Source organism: Galeopterus variegatus, unplaced genomic scaffold (assembly GCF_000696425.1).
Source record: "Galeopterus variegatus unplaced genomic scaffold, G_variegatus-3.0.2 Scaffold1817, whole genome shotgun sequence".
NCBI classification, from domain to species: domain Eukaryota; kingdom Metazoa; phylum Chordata; class Mammalia; order Dermoptera; family Cynocephalidae; genus Galeopterus; species Galeopterus variegatus.
The window spans coordinates 57,644-77,831 of NW_007727928.1; the positions used below are offsets into that span (position 1 = coordinate 57,644).

Here is a 20,188-nt window from a genome sequence, read left to right on the forward strand (position 1 = left end):
GGGGGGGGGGAGGTGGATGGGGGCTGCTCAAGGTAGAGGCACTTTTCTGCACCAGCCCCAGTATCTCCTGCTGCAGGATCCCTACCCGGAAGACCCATATCTCCACCCCAGGAAGCCCCTGCCTTCTGGACTGTGGCTTTGAGCACAGGAAAGCGAGCTGGGAAGTCTCCTGGGTTCTCATCTGCCAGCTGCCTGGGGTGGGCCTCAAATGACCACAATCCCTCTCAGCAGATCAGGAGAAAGGTGGCCTGGCCTAGACCATCTCTCTGCCTTGAGCCAGAATATTCAGCAGATCAGAGAGCTTCCAAGTTGGGCAAGAAGGGCTCGTGCCCAAGGCCATTCGATCATAGGCTGTGTCCTTACTCAGAGACCCCAGCTAAGGTCGTCATTCTGAAAAGCCCAGTCTAGATCTCCAACACTTCCAGAATGCGATCTCTGACTCCCCAGCTGAAGAGCTCAATGCCACCTAGGCTGGAAACAGTTGTACCAGAATACCACCTTAAGGAGAACCTGGGAAAGTTAACAACAGGGCTCTCCCAAGCCCCCCAGGCAGAGGTTAGGTGGCCACTTGCAGCCCATCTCAGGGTCAAGTGGAGCCTGCTCAGATCAGCTTCAAGTCAGAACCAGGGCTCTATCCTACAGCGGGGCCATGCCTGCTCCCTGTCTTTGCCACTGGCTGTGACACTGGCTGCCTGCAGCCCCGCTGCCAGGTCCCCAGGCCTCCTCCGCTTGCCTCACTCGGCAGGTAACGCCTCAGTGTCTCCCAATCCCCACAGAGACCCTACTCAATCATCCTGGCTCCCAAGGAACAAACGGCACATTGGCTTTAGTGTCTCCAGAATAATTAGGTGAATTTTAATAACACCCCAATGTGTGTCTCTCCCACTTGGGCATCTCCTGGCCTGGAAACCCTTCTGCAGTGCCAGGCGCCCTCTGTAGCCTGCAACTCTGCGGCCTAGAGCTTCATCCACTGGCCTTCCCTGGACCGCACCTCAGCCTTCTACTCAAGCTGCCTGAGCTGCCCCTAACCCAAGGGGGCTCCTAAGCATGGTGACTTCTCCCCTTGCACTGGACTGTGAGTCAGTCCTGACCCTCCCTGGCCTTGAAATCAAGCCTTGGTCTCAGTGGCTTCTCTGGGGAAGTAGGAGAAAGACTGGAATCATTGTGCTCATCTATGACTCCACAGAGTCGGGTGCCATGCCCTAAAGCCCCAAACCACGGCCACACATGCTACCTGGAGGGAGAGGAAAGCAGGTCCTCCAGGATCCTGGAGGACACAGGAGTATGGAGGCTGGACCCTGGGCACCTGTGGATGCTCGCCAGCCTGGCCTATTTGCCTTCTGCATTCTAGTGCACGCGTCATAACACAAGACTCATAATTCTGGGCACCTTGCGGGAGGCAAAAGAAAAAAAGAGGCAAAGGCAAAGGCAGAGGCAAGAGTGTGGGCAGGAGGAGCCAGCAGCAGCCCCTCCCAGCCTCCGCCTTTCTGGGCTGAAGCCCACAGACCCCCTGACCAGAGTTTTTTCTCCTCACATCTGCACTCATCTGTTCAGGAAGCAGCCTGGTGTTTGGAGGCTCACTTTATCGGCAGATATCATGGTAGGGGGCCTGCTTGTCACACTGGGCCCCAGATGGAATGGGCAGAGGTGCCCCCACTGAAAGCGGTGCCCCCCCTCCCGGACGCCCCCTTACCGGTCACAACAGGGTATGTCTGTGTGCCTGACACGTTGCTGCCCAGCTCGGGGTTGGTGGATGCAGATAGACTTGACTTGACTTCATCAAGCCCAGGGGTCAGGGCTGGGAGGGAGTACTCGTTCCCCTGGGAGGAGAGAGAAAAGTGACAGCTCTCTATTGATGTGCACACACAGAGAAAGGGCTTGGTGTGCAGATGGGGAGGAGGAACGGGGAGCCCTCCCAGATGGGGTGGAAGGAGATGGCCGGGCAGAGGGAGGGGACTGCAGGAGGGGTGGGCTTGGCATATGATGAAGAGTTTTGTGTGGGTGGGGTAGACCTGACTTGGTGGAGCTGGAGGTGTGGCCTAGACATTTTGGGTGGTTATCCCAGCACCCTTTACATTTCTGTAGTGTCTTCTGCCTAAGAAGTCCCAAGGACAGAGTGTAGCAGTGGGGATCCCCTCGCTGAGCAGCCTGGGGTGTTAAGGCCCCCCTGGGGTGGGGAGCCTTGGGGAGGAGGGGTGAACCATGACATGACAGCAGAGGCAATAGCTGGGGGAAGGGCTGAGTGGGGCCTCTAGCCTGGCACTGCTGGGCTGGCTGATCGGGTGCGGGTGCCCCTTTTTTAAAAACAAACAAAGACAGCCCCATGGGCCCCTCGCTCTCTGCCTGTGCACTGGGGTATGAAATTGGGGAGGGGGAGAGTCCACATGGCTAACAGAAGGATGGGAGGGGGCCAGTCATTGACTCTGAAAGAGCGTCCTGCCCGAAACACTCGGGTAATTGCGTTTTTATTGCAGCCACCGCCAAACCAGACCCCAGAGCTGGGCAGACCAGGAGTCTGCACAAAGCAGGAAAAGTTGCTCTGATTAATATTACGTTAAATTAAAACTGATTTTCTGCTCTTTCGGGTCCGTTTTTTTCCTTTCCGCTTCCTGGCCCCCCCAGAGAGCCCCCTCCCCTCCCTGGCTGGACGGGATTGCCTCGTCATTTCCAATTCCTTCTCGTATTGATCTTCCTGTAGAAATCAGTTTTGTAATTAGCTGCAAATTAGGCCTTCTACTGGGGGTGAAGCTGCCCCCTGATTTATCACCAGAGTAATTCGCTGTGATCGGAGAGAAATTAAAATGAACTCAATTAGGCTTCGGATTTGCTTTATGGGCCCTGCTCCGAGTTTCAGGGGGAAAAATGACTGTGCTGGTGTTTAATAGTCTAATGAAAGTAAATAAAGGTTATTCATTGTAATACAGCCGGGGACTCGGGGAGGGTGCACTGAGCCGCCCGCCTCGGCCGGCTCCTCCTTTGTTGGTTTATGGCTCAGGGCACCTTAAAAAGACTTTTGATTTTTGTTTTATGAAGACAAACAGCTTATGGGATAAAAGGACGGGCGGGATGAGTGGCTGGGAGTTGTTGGAATCTTAGAGTGGAACTGTGCTGAGTGGAGCCTGTGGGGCTGCGCTGGTGTACGTGTGTGTGAATATGTGTCTGTGCGTGTGCAAGCACAGCATGCTGTGTTGTGCTGCAGCTGTGGGCCTGACCTGGCAGGGATGGGAGTGTGCTCCTGTGTTTGAGTGTGTGTGCTGGGGGCTATACTGATGTGCTGCAGGTGTGCAGAGCTGGTGATGGGGGGTGGTGCACCCCTACTGGCTCTATGGGGCTGATGGGGCTGTGCTGTGCACACTGTGGGCTAAGAGGGGTGGGAGGAGCAGGCAGATGGTGGTCGTGTGTAGCACATGCACACTGGTAAACGTGAGGAGTTGGAGATGTGTTTCTGTAGTGTGTGTTTTCTGATGTGATGTGTGTTCTGGTCTGTTCTGTGTCTGCAGGAAATGTTGGGTGTTGGAGTAGACCATCAGCCTGTCTGGGGTCACACTGGGTGGCTAGATTTGGGAGCAGGAGGCAGGAACACATGGGCTCTCCTCCTGAAGCTGCACAAGAGATCCACAGACTTCAAGACTTCCTGTAGTACCTGGGCAAGGGACACAGCAAGAGGACATTCCTGAGTACCCCATGCCAGAACCACAGAATGGCAAAGCTGAAAGGGACTTGACAGACCACACATCCAAGCCCTTCATTCTGTAGATGGGGAAACTGACACTTCAAAAGAGGATAAGATTTATCCCAGACCATCCTCCTGAACCCAGAACTCATCATTTCTAATTGCTATATACTATAATGATGTTTCTTAACTATACCACAATGCCCTCATGTGAGCATGCTCACACAGCACACACCCGATGCACCCACATGTAACACATGCAGTGCTGGGTATGCATGTGGCATTTGTTTGCAAGTTCTCAAGAGGCCACGTTCTCTCCAGTCCTTTCCACTTTCTGCAAGTGGAAAACTTCCTCACCTGTTCTGATTTGATGTGCTCTGATGCCTGAAAGACGTCAGGGTAAGAAGGACGCTCAAAAACCCGATCCAAAGCTTCCAGCTGCTGCTGAGTGAAGGTATCAGCTCGCAAGTGCTTCCGCAAACTGTCCACGCCACTCTGGGAGTCTCCATTGGGGACTGAGCCCTCGGACACATCTGGAGAATACATGATACTCGAGGCATTAGCACCAGGCCAGCAGAGGCACAGGAACAGTGCAGTGAGCAAAGGGGGTGGGTGGTACCTGGCTCTGGCCCCCAGGGCTTTGCACCTCTGCTAGAACCCCTTACTCTCAGCTCCTAGGACACAGGCACTGGCCCAGGAGGTTGGCCCTGCTTCAGAGATCTGGCTGAAGAAGGGAAGTGATCACAGTGTGGACATCAGGAAAGACTGGGCAGAAGTGGAGCCAGAGGAGCTCACAGGGGCCATCTCCCCAGGGCATGGCTCTCCTGGACTCCCTTCTGTCCATCAGCCTGGGTCAGCCTGGGGGAGGAGCTGGGTGTCTCAGACTGGCATTACTGAGCCTGTGGAGAATTGAACTCGGTTCCGAGATGAATTTCAGTTCCACTGATTCCAAGGGTTGAAAATCATCAAATCTTCGAGGCTGAGTGTAACATGAAGACTGGGTCAAGTAATTAACTTTACCACTGAGGGAGGAAGGGCTCTGAGAGCCAAGCCCAGGCACTCTGCTCAGGTCAGGCCAGCACTGAGATGGGAGCAGAAGGAAAGCAGGTTTCACAGGAGCACTAGGGCTCTCCTTGGGCAAAGATGACAGAGGGGCCCTGGTGGCTGCTGTTGTGCCCTGGCCAGCCATCTCAGCTTCTCTGAGATGGCTGGCCATCTCTGGACTGTGGCTCAGGCCTGCGTCAGGAGCCAGCTCCTTGGACACCTGGCTCCTCTTGCAGGTCTCCACAGGGAGCTGAGACTTGCTCCATGAGGGCAGGGCCATGGTGGCGCCACATTAGTGCTTGCTCCCTTGGGGCTGCCGGTCTGTGCTGTCTCTTGTCATGCTCTGCCCAGGCATTCTCCCCACTCTGTGACCCCTGTCTCCTCTGTCCCTGCCACTGGAGTTTCCAGAGTGTATAGTGGGAAAAGTGCCCACCCTGCTGCCTCTCCCTGAACCCCACACTGCAACTCCCCTGGCCCAAAGCTGGGTCCCCTCTAGCCTCAGCTTGGCTGCTCCTTGGTTTCTCTTAGTCCGAGACCAGCTTGGGAGCCTTGGGCCTGGGGCCAGCCCATGCTGTAGGCCCCAGGGTGTTCCTCTGGGACTGTTATATATATCAGTTTATAGGTGATTATATGATATGATATAATCAATATTGCATTATATACAGTAACGCCGTACAGTATCATTCAGGAGACCATAGAAAATATCACATATTGATTAACCTCAACCTGCAGCCGTCTTCCCTCACTGGCCTCCCAGATGGAGCATGGGGGGTCTGTTTTCCTAAAGGGACATCCCATCTTCCTTCCACACTCTATTCTGGAGGGGGTGGGAAAGCAAAGAAAGTGTGTGTGTGTGAGGTGTGTGTGTGTGTGTGTGTGTGTATGAGAGAGAGAGAGAGAGAGAGAAATCAAGACCAGGGTCAAGTCTGAGGCAGGCAGACAGAGGCAGCCTCAATGGTATTCCTATGTTCCTATGGACACAAAACTTGGTGGTTGTTTCTTTTTCTGTGTAAGTGTAAGGCCCTGGAATGATTTTCAGTCTTAGAGGTTGTAGGCATCCCTGCATGTGAGTTGGAGTGTGACATATTTATTTTTCCCTTTTGTGTGTGTATCTCTGTGTATATGCATTTGTACATATATAAACATCCAGATAAATAATGCTCTCTGTGTGTTTAAATGACAGAGGAAGAAGCTTTCTGAAAGGATGCGTGTGTTTGTGCATGATTGCATGGGGAGTGTGAGCCCGTGTCCCCCATTTCTCCTGTGTCTGCTTCTTTTTCCAGGGTGTGCCCTCACTCTATTTTCACTCTCTGTAGCTATTTGCATGTTCCGCTGTGTCTAATTCTCTTCCTGGAGTTCTCCTACCTTTTGGGGAAGCCCTGCTCTCAGGGTTGAGGCATCGAGTGACTTTGTGTATGGTTATTGCAGTGTCACCGGTGGGTCTGGGGAGTAAAATGTGTATTTGTCTGTGAGCATGTGTTCACATATGATGTGGATGGGTGTGGGCATGTGTATGTGTGGCTGGACTCACATTATGCCTCTGTGTAGATTTGTATATATGCCTGTGTGTGGCTTGGCTCACCCCATGCCTCTGTTTGTACATGCGTGCGTGCGTGCGTGTGTGTGTGTGTGTGTGTGTGTGTAGGGGCTGATCTGAAGCTTTGTCCTTAGGTCACTGGCTGGAGGAGTCTCTTTGCCTTCATTTATTCAGGGGCCCTTCAGATCTTGACAAATCTGTCACTCTAAATTTGCGAGAGATTATGGTGCTCTCTCCCCAGCCCGCAGAGAGGTGATATATGATATCTGCTGCCCCTATTGATTGCCTGATCTGGTGGCAGAGGCCGGCGAAATGAACTTGAAATGAACATCATGCCTCAACTCATTGTGCGTATAATACACTACTTAATCCCACATTTTTCAGCCGCTATGGAATTCAATTGATCAATCATGTTCCACTGATAGTACTGTTTTAGGGGTTATTGCTGCTCCCTCCACTCCCTGACCTTTTTATTTATTTATTTTTTTCTTATACTCAGGCACCGGTGGTAAGACAGGTTACAGAGGCAGCAATGGAGAGAAAGGGGGATGGCGGGGAGGAAAAGGCAAAAGGAAGCCTGCTACTGGCAGAGGTGGCAGCGGGAGGGGGGACCCAGGAAGAAGGGGAGGGGAGGAGGAAAGAGCTAGAGGAGCAGGAAAACAAAGTAGTGTGAGGAAAGCACACAGAGAACCCCGAGAGAGGCTGGAGGAGGCTCCAGGAAACCCCAAAGGAGAAGGAAGGCAGCAGTCATGACGAATGGAGAAGAAGCACAAAGAAAGTTATGGGGAAACAGGGAGGCGAGGCACAGGGGCAGGGACAGGGACAGGGAGGCAGCCCCCCAAAACCACCACAATTCCATAGGCTCTTACACGCTCTCTCCAGAGGAGGGGTGTCCTTCCCTCAGCTACAGAAGGAAGGGAGGAATGGAGGCGAGAAGAGAGCATGGGCAGGGAGGGAGGGCAGAACAGCTGGCTCTGCTTTTGCAGAGGCTGAAGCTGGGGTGTTCAGCTCTGGAGGGCAGCCCAGGGCCTGGATGGGGAGGGACTGAAGGGAAGAGGAGGAGAAAAAGTAGAAGAGAGTAGAGGAGGGGGAGCAGTAAAGAAAACAAGGAAGAAGGGAATAGAAAAGGAAGAGAAAAGAAAGCAGTTGTCAGTGCTGACCATGTGAATGGGCCTCCTAGGACAATGGAGAGAGAGCTCAGGGTAGGACTTCCCATGGGCAGAGTCTCAGAGGCAATGGAGAGGGAAGAGACCACTGCTAGCCCTGATGTTGAAGGGCTCTCTGGCAGAGCTGAGCTATAACAGCGGTGAAAGCAGAAGCGGATCTTGATTTAGGTTTCAGAGTGAGCAGGGAAGGAAAGTGTGTGAGTAATTACATACTATCCATCCCAAAGAAGATTCCCTATTCACAGCCCCCTTGTGCCAAGGACTCAGACTATGAGCTCCTTGTGGGCAGGGACCGTGACTGATGCATTTCTGTAGCTCCAGAGCTAGGCATGGCACATAGTAGGCACAGTAAATGATTGAACAAATGAATGAGGCTCTGCTGGGTGACATTCAAGGCCAGACCCTTGGCAGAATATCTCAGGACAGACCACCTGACTGGCCTGGCACCCCAGGACACCCAGCCACTTGTCAGGCAAGTCGCACACATGACTGGCCCTCAGAGGATAGGGAAGGCCCTGCAGCAGGTCCCTGGCAAACTTGTGCCCTTTCCTCACTCAGAGGGGTCTGCTTGTTAGCCTCTATCAGCATCAACTCTGGGCCTCGGGAGGCCCTTCCCACTCTCAGCAGCTACCCAGCAAACAGAGAAAACTATGTTCCCAGGTAAGGGCAGAACTTAACCTTGGCACTGCAGAGCTGCCATCTGAAGCAGGTGGAAGAAGCTGCTTCAGAACAGGGCCCAGAGAAGGCCTATACATTTGGACTCCCTGCACCATGAGGCTGGAGTATGGTGGCCATATGTCCTGGGCTTTCTGGAACAATTCTGATTTCCAATCTTCTTTCCCACTCCCAGGTCATGTTTTTAGATTGGTTGCTGTAAGTTTAGTAAGACCCCACAGAGCGAGGAAGGGACCATGTGCTAGTCAAACAGTCTCCATATATGAAGGATTCAGCCCTGTTCTCCTTCTGTTCCCTGCCCAGCTACCATTCAGTAGCAGCTTACAGGTATTAAGAGCTTATTACATGCCATTGCTGTACTTCTCAGAGTTCGTTTAATCCTTTCAACAGACCTGTGAAGCATTATGATACCCATTATGATACCCATATGATACTCACGGTAAGCATTATGATACCCATTTTAAAGATAAGGAAACTGAGGCAAAGAGAGGTTAAGTAGCTTGCCAAAGGCCATGCAGTTAGTAAATGACAGCCAGGACTTGAATCCAGGTCTGTCTGACTCCAGAGCCTGCCTTCTAAACCATTCCACTCTGCTGCCTGGGGCCACACCCAGGGGGCCCAGCTGAGGGCACTTGGCCCCACCCAGGGCATGGCCTCCCTCACAATGTCTGTAACTCTCTGCCTTCCACTCTCCTATACTGAGGCTACAGTCTGTGGCACATGTGCTGACTGTGCCCAGAAGTCTGGTCCAAATTCCTCACGTTACTGTAAAGAAAACTATCCGGGGTCGGTGGTGAGGTGGGCAGGTGACCTGTCCCAGGTCACACCACTAGTAGAACTCTCAGGACCAGAGCCCATTCCAGATGCTCTGTCCACTACGGCATGAGCACGCTCAGGGACAGTGTGCTACCACATGTCCTTTCTGGAACACGGACAGGATGTAAATAAATCAATTAAATTAAACAAACTGCTGAGTTAAAACTTTGACGTATAATATTCTTTCAAGAGGAACAAAGCTTGTATTGTCTTCTCTTTCCACCACTTCATATTTGCTTAGCATTTAACAAAAAAGTCTTCATAGACTTAAGTTATCTGGGTTTCCCAACCATTCTCTAAGGTAGGTAGGGATTATAATCTCCTTTTTACTGGTGAGGAAACAGGCTCAGATTAAATGCGGTGCAGATTTAGCGAGGGTAAGTGGCAGGCTCAAGGGCATATCCACAAGGGAGCCTGGCACAGGGAAGGGGCTCCATAAACGGCCGTGGACTGGTCTGATGAACACAGTGGCTGCCTGTCCAGCCAAGGTCCAGGGTCTGGGGCTTCCAGCAGTGGGGCCCCAGTCTCCATACAAACAAGGAGAGCTACAAAACCAAAGATCATCCTGACTGGAAGGAGAGCCACTGACATGGTGACAGTGGTTACTTCCTGATTATGAGCAATTTTTATGTTCTTCTTGTCTAGTTTTTCCATGTTGTCCACGCTTTGTGCAAGAAGCATGTACTACTTCTAGAATCTATATTAAAAATGTCTTTTTCTCCTCCACAAAAAGATCTGATCTCCTCATTCATTAGCCCTCCCTGTTACTCCCCATCTCTTCCTGGGAGCCCTGGAGCAGTTCCCCCCAGGCAGAAACCTTGCACTGGCCAGTCAGGAATGGGTTGTCCAGCGAGGTCTCAGCAGCTTGGGGAGAGGTGTAGTCACTGAATGCCATGTCTTGGGGATAGGGCTAGGGACAAGGGACAGAAGCATTCTTTCTTCCTTGTGTGTTTACATTTTACCTTGATTGCCAAGGTGGGAAGAGGTAAGTGAGGGTCATGCACTGGCCAAAAGTTAGGTGGTGGGGGGTTATGGAATGAAATAATGTCATATTTCCTTCATCAGAAAGCACCAAGGCTCATCAAAGTCTACAAAATCAGGATGAGATGAACAGGGGCTACCCACCAAATCCCAGGAAGGAGGAATGAGGTATTTGAGAAGAATTTTTTTAAAGTATGGCAATGATCTTGGGCCGGCCCGGTGGCGCACAGCTACAGTGCGCCGCTTGAGAGTGCGGCAGCGCTCCCGTCGAGGGTTCGGATCCCACATACAGACCGGTTCCCGCTCACTGGCTGAGCGAGGTGCGGGCGCGACACCGAGGGTTGCGATCCCGTTGCCGGTCCCGGTCCGGTACGGGCGCGACACTGAGGGTTGCGATCCGTTGCCGGACACGAAAAAAGACAAAAAGGAAAAAAAAAAAAAGTATGGCAATGATCTATACTAACTTCAGTTTTCAAAGCCCACATACAAATATCTACCTGCCTACGGGGAAAGTAACAATATTAGTGCTTTCACCTGCACTCATTAAATCTGTTCAACTTTATGAGGTGCTTGTTATTATTATTCTCATTTTTCAGATGAGGAAATAGTCTCAGAGACGCAAAAATTACTTGCACAACATCACACAGCTATGAGTAGTGATCTGAACTCAGGAATGTCTGACTCCAAAGTCCTGTCCACTGTACCAAATTTGCCTTCTGTGTCAGCGATCATCCTCATCACCATAACTGTCATTTACGGAGCACTTACTACACCATCTGTAACACAGTAAGTTCTATACAGGGGCTCCGTAAGCAGCGTGGACGAGACCAATGGAGCACAGCGGCTGCCTGTACAGAACTTACTGTGTTCTAGGTAGGCTAGGGAGACTTCGGACATTCTCTCTAGTCCTCACAGAACACTTGCCAAAGAAACACCGTTAGTTCAATTTTACAATGAGGAAACAAGCTCAGGGAGATTTCAAAATATGTGCAAGATCCCACAGCTGGCAAGAAGCAATCTTGGGAAAAGTCCTTATGTGCAGGCAGAAAATGACCTTAAAAAAGTGGTATGAGAAGGAAAAAGCATGGAGGAAGTGGGAACTGTGGGTGTAGGGCCTCAGGTCTCAGGGGCTTGGGGAGCAGGAGGGGTCAGAGGTCAGCTGCGGCTGGGGGTGAGGGCTCTGAGGGTCCTGACAGGTCGCCTCTCTCCCTCTCGGCCTTAGCTCCTCCACACACTACCTTCCCCCTCTAAAGGGCTCGCCCCCAGGCTGCCGCCAGTCTCCCCAGCTGCCAGTTGTTGCAGTTTCAAACTCAATTGTTCTTCTCAGTAGTGAGGCAAATGGAGTCATTAATTACCTTCTATCGGCTGGGCTGAGTTCAGAATGCGATCAATATCCCCGCTTGTCATTCAGGGCAGCCCGCCTGTGCGGCCCCAGCCCCACCCCCATGTCGGCGGCGCTGCAGGAGGCAGGACTGTTGCAGAGACCTGGGCTGCCACCCGGCCCTCCCATCTGACCAGGAATGGGGAGCCAGGTTTGGGCGCTGAGTAATGGGGCTGCTCTCCAGAGGTCAGGTGCCTTACAGACTGGGAGAAGAGTGAGGATTGATGCAAGGGGGTGGGATGCAGAAGGCAGAGTGGAGGAGAAACAAAAGGGGAGGGGTGTTGGGAACAAGGAGAGAAGGGAGGGAGATAGGAAAAGGGAGGGAGGAAAGAAGTGAGCAAGAGAGAGTGAGAGGAAGCATGAAGTGAGGGAGAAACAGGAAAAGAGGAGAGAGGCGGGAAGGGGCTCCAGAGGGCCAGCTGGGGACGTGCTGTGGCGACAGTGCTTGTCCAAGGAGATGGGATGACATACCCCATTGCCTCCTATGCTTTAAACTGAATGATCTGTGAGTATGGCCTGACCACGAACCCCAAGCCAAGCTCCAGGGACAGGTACAAAGAAGCCCTTGGAAAACCAGCCCAAAGTTTTGGTTCTGGGCAAGACCAGGTTCTGCCTTCTACGCCAGGCAAAGCACCTGCTGCCCTTGACCAAACTCAACTTCTAAACACAGAGTGAGTTCACGAGAGGGTGAGAGGCTGGCGGTGGCTGCCTGGCCTGCCTGACCTCAGTCGTGCTGTGCCCACTTGCCTCTAGGGACGCTAACTGCATTAGGGACCCCAGCATAATGCCGAACAAGGAGTAACACCTGGGCTGAAATCCTAGTTTTGTTGCTCACTTGCTATATGGCCTTGGACAAGTTCCATGAGCTTTTCTGGATTTAGTTTCCTCAGATATTTACAAGAGGGTTGTTAGCTTCTTCCCCAGCAACATTAATTTCTCCTTTCTCTATTTTCCAATAGCCATTTTTCCAAACCTCTATTGTAGAAACAATAATAATAATAATAATAATAATAATAATAATAACAACAACAACAACAACAACTAAAATGGACCCAGTTTCTATGATGGTACTGGACACTATGCTTAACATACATACACTAATTTAATTCTTACACTAACAGCAACTAACATTTATTAAGTGCTTACCAAATATCACACATCTAAGAATTTTACATATGTTAATTCATTTAATTTTCACAAGAACTTCTATTATTATCCCCATTATGTAGATGAGAAATGGAAGTACAGAGGCAAAGGAAATTTCTCAAGGTTATGCAGCTAAGGAGTGTGGAGGAGCCAGAACCACACCCAGACAGTGTGCAGCTGAGCTCATAACCTCGGGAAACTGAGGGCTACAGAGGTTAGGTAACTTGCCCAAAACTACTTACAACAGCCAATAAGTGGCAGAGCCAAATCTAGAATCTATATGTTTCATAGTTATTTTTAATGTTTGTTTTCTCCACTAGCTCTGAATTTTGAAGGCAGGAACCCCACAGTTTTTATCTTTGTAAACCTAGCATAAGACTGGACATATAGTAAGTGATCACAAATGGTGGCTGATTTATTGAATAGAATTCGAAAAGCAAAGCCTTATAAGTTCATAACTTGCCTTGCTCAACACTTTACCTTTTAGAAGGGAAAAGAAATTGCTAGTCTGGATTCAGTGTCATTCACATTTCACAGCTGGAAAGTATCATGGTGATAATTTAATCTGATTGTCTCTTAGAGATTTAAAATAACAAAAAAACAAACAGGCACGGAGAGGTAGGTAATGTTCCCGTGTCAGAGTTAGTCATTGCTGGAATGACAACTGAGGTTTCCAGCCCAGAGACCTTCCCACTATTGCCGGTCACTTAATTCTGACCAAAAAAGAAAAGCTGATAAAAGGGAAGTGTTTGGGACCTGGGGAGAAAGCAACCATGTCTACAGTTGACAGTGGCAAAGGAAGGGGGCACTGGGCAGAATCTGACTTAAGAAGAGAGAACTACTCCATGCTGTGGGAGGGAATGGGCATGCAATCCCACGGCAAGAATTTCTAAAAGGGAATATAATTCCATAGGGACAGGATGCTCTAAAAATGAAATTCTGCCTCTATAAGCTCAAATAATCAACCTGACAAAGTAAAGGGAGTGCGAGTGGGGTAGGGGTGGAAAGAGAAGGACATTTAAGCAAAATCACTGTTGTTGCACACGGATAAGCTTTAAAATATGATGAGCCTAGATTTTAAAAGGACATGTATACCGAATAGCGGAAGATTATGCAGCCATTAAAAAATCATGTTTTCAAAGAATATTTAATGATATGTGAAAATGGTACTATATAATGTTAAGTAAAAATAGCAAGACACAAAGCCGTATGCACTGTATCATTCTAACTTTGAAAAAAATGACATATATGTATAATTATATATGCACAGAAAAAAAGACTAGAAAAAAATACCAACAGTGGTCATCTCTTGATGATAAGATTATGGGTGATTTTTTAAAAATTTACCATCTCTTCCAAATAGTGTAAATGAGCATGCTTGGCACTTATGATCAGACAAAAGTTATTTTTTTCCCCCTTTTATAAAGGACACACAACAGATGGAAGGAGGGGACCATAACCAAGAATGGATATGAGAGCAGCACTGGCCTGTCAGGAAGACAAAAGCTCAGAACAAGCTGAGACAACAAAAAAGGGCCTTGGTAGCTGTGTTTGGAGAAAGAACAAAAAGGAAGGCGGGTTTAAGCTCAGTCCTTGGGAAGAAAATATAATATTGAGAGGGAAGAGAGAGAAGGCAGAACTTCTCAACCCCCCGCCCTGCTTGCCTTTGCCTTCTCCACCAAGAAAAGAATCTTCAAAATGGGACCAGCAGGAGGGCACTGGTGCCCTGGTCAGGGAGGGCCAGGCAGGTAGACCCTGGCCACTGCAGCTGAATTAATTTTCTCAGGCCCAGATAATCTGTACATCAGGACTCTGGGGGGAAAAGTAGATAGGATCCTAAAACTGCTGTTGATAATCCTTGAGAAGTCACAAAGAAAGGGAGGGGCAGTGACAAGCCCAGTGCCATCCTGCCTTACAGAAAAGGGGGAAAGGTAAGTTATGCAAACAACACTCTGATAAATTCAATATCAGGCTCTGGATATCTTTTAGAAGAAATTATTATCCAGTTAATTCATGGGCACTACAAAAGAAAATTGTGATACCCCAAAGCCTGAGCACACTCGCCAGGAATAAATTGTGGCACATTAACGTGACATCAATGCCTAGATCAAATACCATTCCCACCAAGACTTTCCCAATTGCCCTGATTGGAAGCAACTGCTCCTTTTTTTTTTTTTTTTTTAAACATTCATTGTAGTGGATTGAATTATGTCCCCCCCCCAAACTCATTGAAGCTTGAATTGTATCCCAGGGCAGGTAGCCCCTAGCCACTGCAGTTGAGTTAACTGCATGATTGTATTACGTATTTATGTATTAGAAACTTGCTCCCCACTGTGACCATTAAGAAGGTGGGAAATCCTATTATGGTAATTGAAAGGTGGAGCCTTGAAAAGGAGATTGGATTGTAGGACCATGCCATACTGAATGGATTAAAAATGGTGGTCAGGGGCGTGGTTCTGAGGGCTTTAAAAGAAGAGAGGAGAGTCTGTCTTTCTCTCTGCTTTCTCTGCTTCCACCATCTTGCAATGTGAGACCCCTGGGTCACTGTTGCCAACACCAGATGAGATGAGACTTCTCAGCCTCAGAAACTATAAGCAATACATTTTGTTTTTCTTTATAAGTCACCCAGTTCCAAGTATTTTGTTATAAGGAACAGAAATGGACTAATACATTCATCGTAGCACTTCATGCCTTGATCATAGCACTTATCACATTCCACTTGTATAATGATGTGCACATCTAGCTCCCTACTACATTAAAACCTTATGAGGTTAAGGACTATACCCTATTTACCTTTGTAAATCATGTATAAAGACCTGCCATGCTTTATACATAGCAGGCACTCAATTTTCTCATCAACTTAAATTGGATTTTTTTAATTGATTGATTAAGGAAATTCTGTGGATGTAGTGAGTGTTAACATTTGACAAAGAATCTCCTTCCTAGCTTTATGAACAAGATGAAGAAAAGTGAAATGGTCGATGGCTGTTGGGCCCAATAGAACCTAAAGCACTCATTTATTGCAACCAGGAGGGAAGTCTCCACTGGTGGGTCACATGGCTTTCCATCATTTTAAAGAAAATGACTCTTTTCAAAAAACCTAATTGGATGATGATATAGAATACATCCTTATGACCTTAATCAGGTGGAATGAAGAACCCAAACCAACAAGATGAAATTCAACAGGGATAAATGGAATGCCCTATGTTTAGGTTAAAAAAAAAATCAATTACACAAGTGCAGAATGGGGTAGACCTGGCTTGATAGCAATTGATGTGAAAAAGATCTCGAGGTTTTAGTTGACCACGAACTCAATACGAGCTTGAGTCTGACTGGCTGCTAAAAAAATCGAATGTAATCTTAGGCTATATTATGGATGTAGAGTCTCTAGATGGATGTAGAGTGGCAATGGTTCTACTGTACTTGGTGTTGACTAGACTGTCTCTAGAGTTCAGTGTTTGTTTAAGAGGGAGTTTAACCTTCAAGAATAAATTTAGAGATGGGTAACCAGGCTGGCGAGGGAACTCCCTCGAGGGCCCGGACCACATCATCTGAGAAACTGAAATCCACCTGGGACTCAGCCCAGTGTTTGCCAAGTGCTCAGTAAATAAAGAGGAATGAATGGAAAGAAGGGAGGGAAGGAGAGAGGGGAGGGTGCCAAACGGAGGTCTTTACCACCACCACCGCTTTATGTGGTAAACGTCATTACCTCTGTTTTAAAGATGAGGAAACTGAGATTCAGAGAGATTAAGTAATTAGCAAAAGGTCCCAGAGCAAGCAAGATGTAGAAACCGGGCCTGCATCCAGACAGTTGGACTCCAAGTCCTGTGTTCTTCCCTCAACACCACACTGACCCAGAATAAAGACAGTACTGCAAACGGTGGCAACTGTCCATCTGTGCCCTGTGTCCAGGCCAGGGCTGTGGCCTGTCAGGCAGAACTGCTGGAAGGGAGAGTTCGTTCTATGGTGAGTGGCAGATAAGACCAGATGACCTTTAGGAATCTGAAACTCTGCCTTGTCACCACTCTCAGCCCAGCCACTGGCCTCCTTCCACATGGGAGGTGTCCCTGGAGACAGCCTCTCCAATCTCAACCACTCCCAGGCTCAAGCCCCATTTCCTGCTTGCTCTTCTGGCCCACTCCCCTGGATTCCTACTGAACACACAGCCACAGGGTTCAGCATTTAACGAACAGCCAATTGTCTGTTGTGGAATAGCCCTGCCTCCCTCAATAGACTGTAAGCTCGTGGAGATCCATGGCCTGGTTATTTGCTCCTTTCACACATCCCAACATGGTGGGCACTTGGCCCACATTGATACAAAGATCCCCAGAGAGGAAATGTAAGTTTTCCCAACATCCCACCTATTTACACACCAAAGCTGTCATAGACTCTTAACTCTCTGAAATATGCCGAAGGACACAGGGATGGTCTTATTGATCCTTTAGGGCCTTTGTATTTCCTGAGCAACCTACAGAGAAGAGGCAGATATGGGGGAAACCTAGAACCCCAAGGAATTGTACCAGCACAGTCACTTTCCCCATTTGGAATGTTAGTCCTCCCCGCAAAAAGGAGCACCCAGGCTACCTGTGGGAAAGAAGAGGATGGTCACCCACTGCCGAGGCACAGCAATGTGTGGGACCCATGTGTGAAGAAGTGGGGGAGGGTGGGTGGGTAGATGGGGGAGGAGGGAGGCGAAGGCCACAGCTAATGGAAGGGAGCACACAGGTAGTGGGAGAGAAAAGACAGAGCCACGGAAGGGAGGGGAGGGGTGGGCCTTGGGTGGGTTTAGAGAATTCCCCAGGGTGATCAACTTTCCCACTGGGGAGCCCCGCCGTGCCCTGCTGCTGGCCTGCCTGCAGAGGCTGGTGGGGAGGAGGGCTCGCTGAGCCTCTATCTGTCTACGTGCTGGGACCTGAGCCCTCCTTCAACCCTCTCTGGGCCCTCGGGGAGGGGTTTGGGCCATCTGCCTGGTGCTGCCCTCACCGGTCTCCAGCCAGGGAGCCAGAACTAGTTAGAATCCTCTCTGGAGCCAGGAGGGAAGGGGGCTTTGTTAGCTCAAAGGACACAAGCAAGGCGAAAAATTACATACCAGGCCGCCCTAAGTATGCTTGTTTAGAGAAACTGCTTGCATTTATGAAGTCTTTGGTGCGGAAAGCAGGGTTGCAAATGACTGCATCAGAGCGACAGTAAAGGCCATTAATTTCCTGTTATGTTTTCCTGTGTTGGGGGCTTTATTAATTTAATTTTACACTGTCGAACAACAGCGAGAGCTGACACTGCCACGCCGGCAGGGTTGGGGCTTTCTTTTTGTGTGTGTGGCAAGGCTTTGCCTGACATGCAAATCAACGCTATTACCAGAACCAATAAAGATGTGGGGGGGGGGAGGGGAGGGATGAGCAGTAGGAAGGGGAAGAGAGAGCAGGGGGAGAAAGGGCCAAAGCCACCCCTGGCCAGTTCCTGCCTCTCCTGTGCCTGGTGTCGCCTGGCTTCCCAGAGCATGCTCCACAGCCAGCCATGTGCGCCTGCCCTTTATTTTCCCTCCCACCCTCTTCCCTGCTTCTCTGCCTTTGGCTGACTCTACCTCTGTCACCCTTTTCTGTCCCAGCTCCTGGCAAAATTTGAATAGAGACATGAATTTCCCAGAAAGAGGTAGGAGATAGACTTCTCCTCACTGTATGTCCCCATCTGAAGGGTATCGCAGAAGCCACAGGGCAGGGGACCTGATGTTGCCAAGCCGGCAGGCTGCAGTGAAGGCCTTTGCTGCAAGCTGCCCTTTCAGTCACTGTCCCTCTCCTCTAAAGTCAAGCCTCCTGGCCCACTCACACAGTATTAGTGCACACACCTGGGAGCCCGTGTGCTTGTACACATGAAGAAGACTGTAGTTCCAACTTCCTTACAAATCTCTCTAAGAGCTCCCATTTCCTTCCTTTGAATTCCCAGAAAAAAAATATGGTCTGTAATTGTTTCTCCTTAAGAGACTCCAATAGCTGTCTTCAGGAGCTGCAAGGTACCTACTTGGTCTAGACCAAGGTGCCATGGAAAAATGGATCCTCAGCATTAGAAGAAAAGGCAGGTTCCTGGGAGACCCAACACTACCACATTCTGGTCCCAATTACTGCCTAGACCTCATAACTGCTGCCCCAAGACTACCCTTGCTGCCCCTCATCCCAGGGTGGCATCCACAAGCTGGCTGCCCCAGGTGCTCCACGCTGCCCTGGGCTCGGCTTACCACACCACCAGTCCACCACAGTGACTGGGTCGGCCGCACTGCCTAGGGAGATGGAGATGGCAGGTGGGGAGGGAAGAAGGAAGGAAAGAGCAGTTCCTGGAGTCACGCTACCAAACACACCGTCTGCATCCCTCCATCCCAGGCTGCTGGGGCCTAGGGAGATCTGTGGGAGGTAGCGTGTGTGTGCATGTGGGTGTGTGTGTGTGTGTGGGGGGGTGTCCATGCATCTCTGTCACTGGCTTGCTCAGTCTCCTGCTTCACTTTCTGCTTCAGGAGCTGTTTGGCAGGATCTGAGAGCCTGTTGGATGGAATCCAGCTCTCTCTAGGAGGAAAGCATAAACTTCATAAACTGCATTTACTTTAATGCAGGTTCCTGGGGCTGCTTTCCTTAGGCTTTTCTTTCTTCCCTTGTCCACTTGTCTCGATCACATTTTATCCTTGCCCCTGAGTGCATGCAGACCTTATACACACACACACACACACACACACACACACACACACACACAGTCACTACAGCAGTCCTCCTAAAAAAGATGAAGCCTGGGGCAGGAGGAGGGGAAAGGTGTAAAAGCTCTGCACAGTCACTATAGCAGTCCTCCTAAAAAAGATGAAGCCTGGGGCAGGAGGAGGGGAAAGGTGTAAAAGCTCTGCCTGCAGGAAAAAGCCTCAGCCCGGCCCTGGAGAGGCCCCAGGAGATGCCCACTCGCTTGTCTCCAGTGGAGATGAGCACAAAGGGGGCTTTGAAGAGGGCAGGTGGTGCTCAGGAAGGGAGGCAATTCTGACATTGCCTGGGATGGCCACATTAGGAGCCACCTGGAGGCTGGGCCATAGGGCTCTGAGAAAGGGAAGAAGGCGAGGCCTCTATGCAGGTTGAGGTTTGTGAGGCTTCTCTTGTCTGGTGCTGTCAAGGTCAGCAGGTTCAGGTTCACCGAAGGGTCAGGATGGTTTGAATTACTGGCGCTGCTGCCACTCGGCTCTGAGGCTCGTGATCCGTCTCCCAGCCTGAGCCAGGCCCAGCCCTCCCCCCACCCTCCTTGCCTTTCTATCCATACTGGGCAGAATGGGGAGGGTCCCAGAGAGCCCTAAGGCCTCCATGGCTCTGAGGAAGGCAAGGTGGGGAGGGGTCCTCCCCTGGGCCCCAGGGCCCCTCCTGTGCAGCAGCAGGGGTCAAGGAGGCTGCCAGGACCCATTCCCCCAGCAGGCAGTGACCGTTGGTCTGTCTGGCTTACATTCTTTCCAAACTCTTTCTCTGAGGGGTCCCCCATGCCAGCTGCCTGCCCTTCTCAGCTGCCTGCTGGTCTGCAGAGGAGGAGGCACCCAGAGAGGCGAGCCCCCAGCAGCAGGGCCTGGGGACAGCCTCCGTGTGGGCTCCTCCCCTCAGTGGCAACCACGGCCTGCGCCTGGGGAGGAGGGCAGAGCTGAGGCAGCGGATTTCTCGCTTGGTGCCCTTGCAGGTGGGGGAGGGAGAGCCATGCCTACCTGCAGAGCTGGAAGGTAGCTGCCAAGTGGCAGACCAGGAGTTGAAGACATATTCTGACAA

General features: G+C 50.3%; 1 protein-coding gene across 5 annotated transcripts in view; it reads right to left on the minus strand.

The window, feature by feature from the left end:
* Positions 1–20,188, minus strand: part of PAX2 (paired box 2) — a 95,363-nt gene that overhangs the window by 29,674 nt on the left and 45,501 nt on the right. For all 5 annotated transcript variants that reach the window (XM_008579121.1, XM_008579120.1, XM_008579118.1 and 2 more), the window contains 2 exons: positions 4,031–4,206; positions 1,694–1,820 (listed from right to left, as the gene is read on the minus strand). In XM_008579121.1, coding sequence (XP_008577343.1) covers positions 1,694–1,820; positions 4,031–4,206 — 303 coding nt within the window. The remainder of the gene's footprint in view (positions 1–1,693; positions 1,821–4,030; positions 4,207–20,188) is intronic.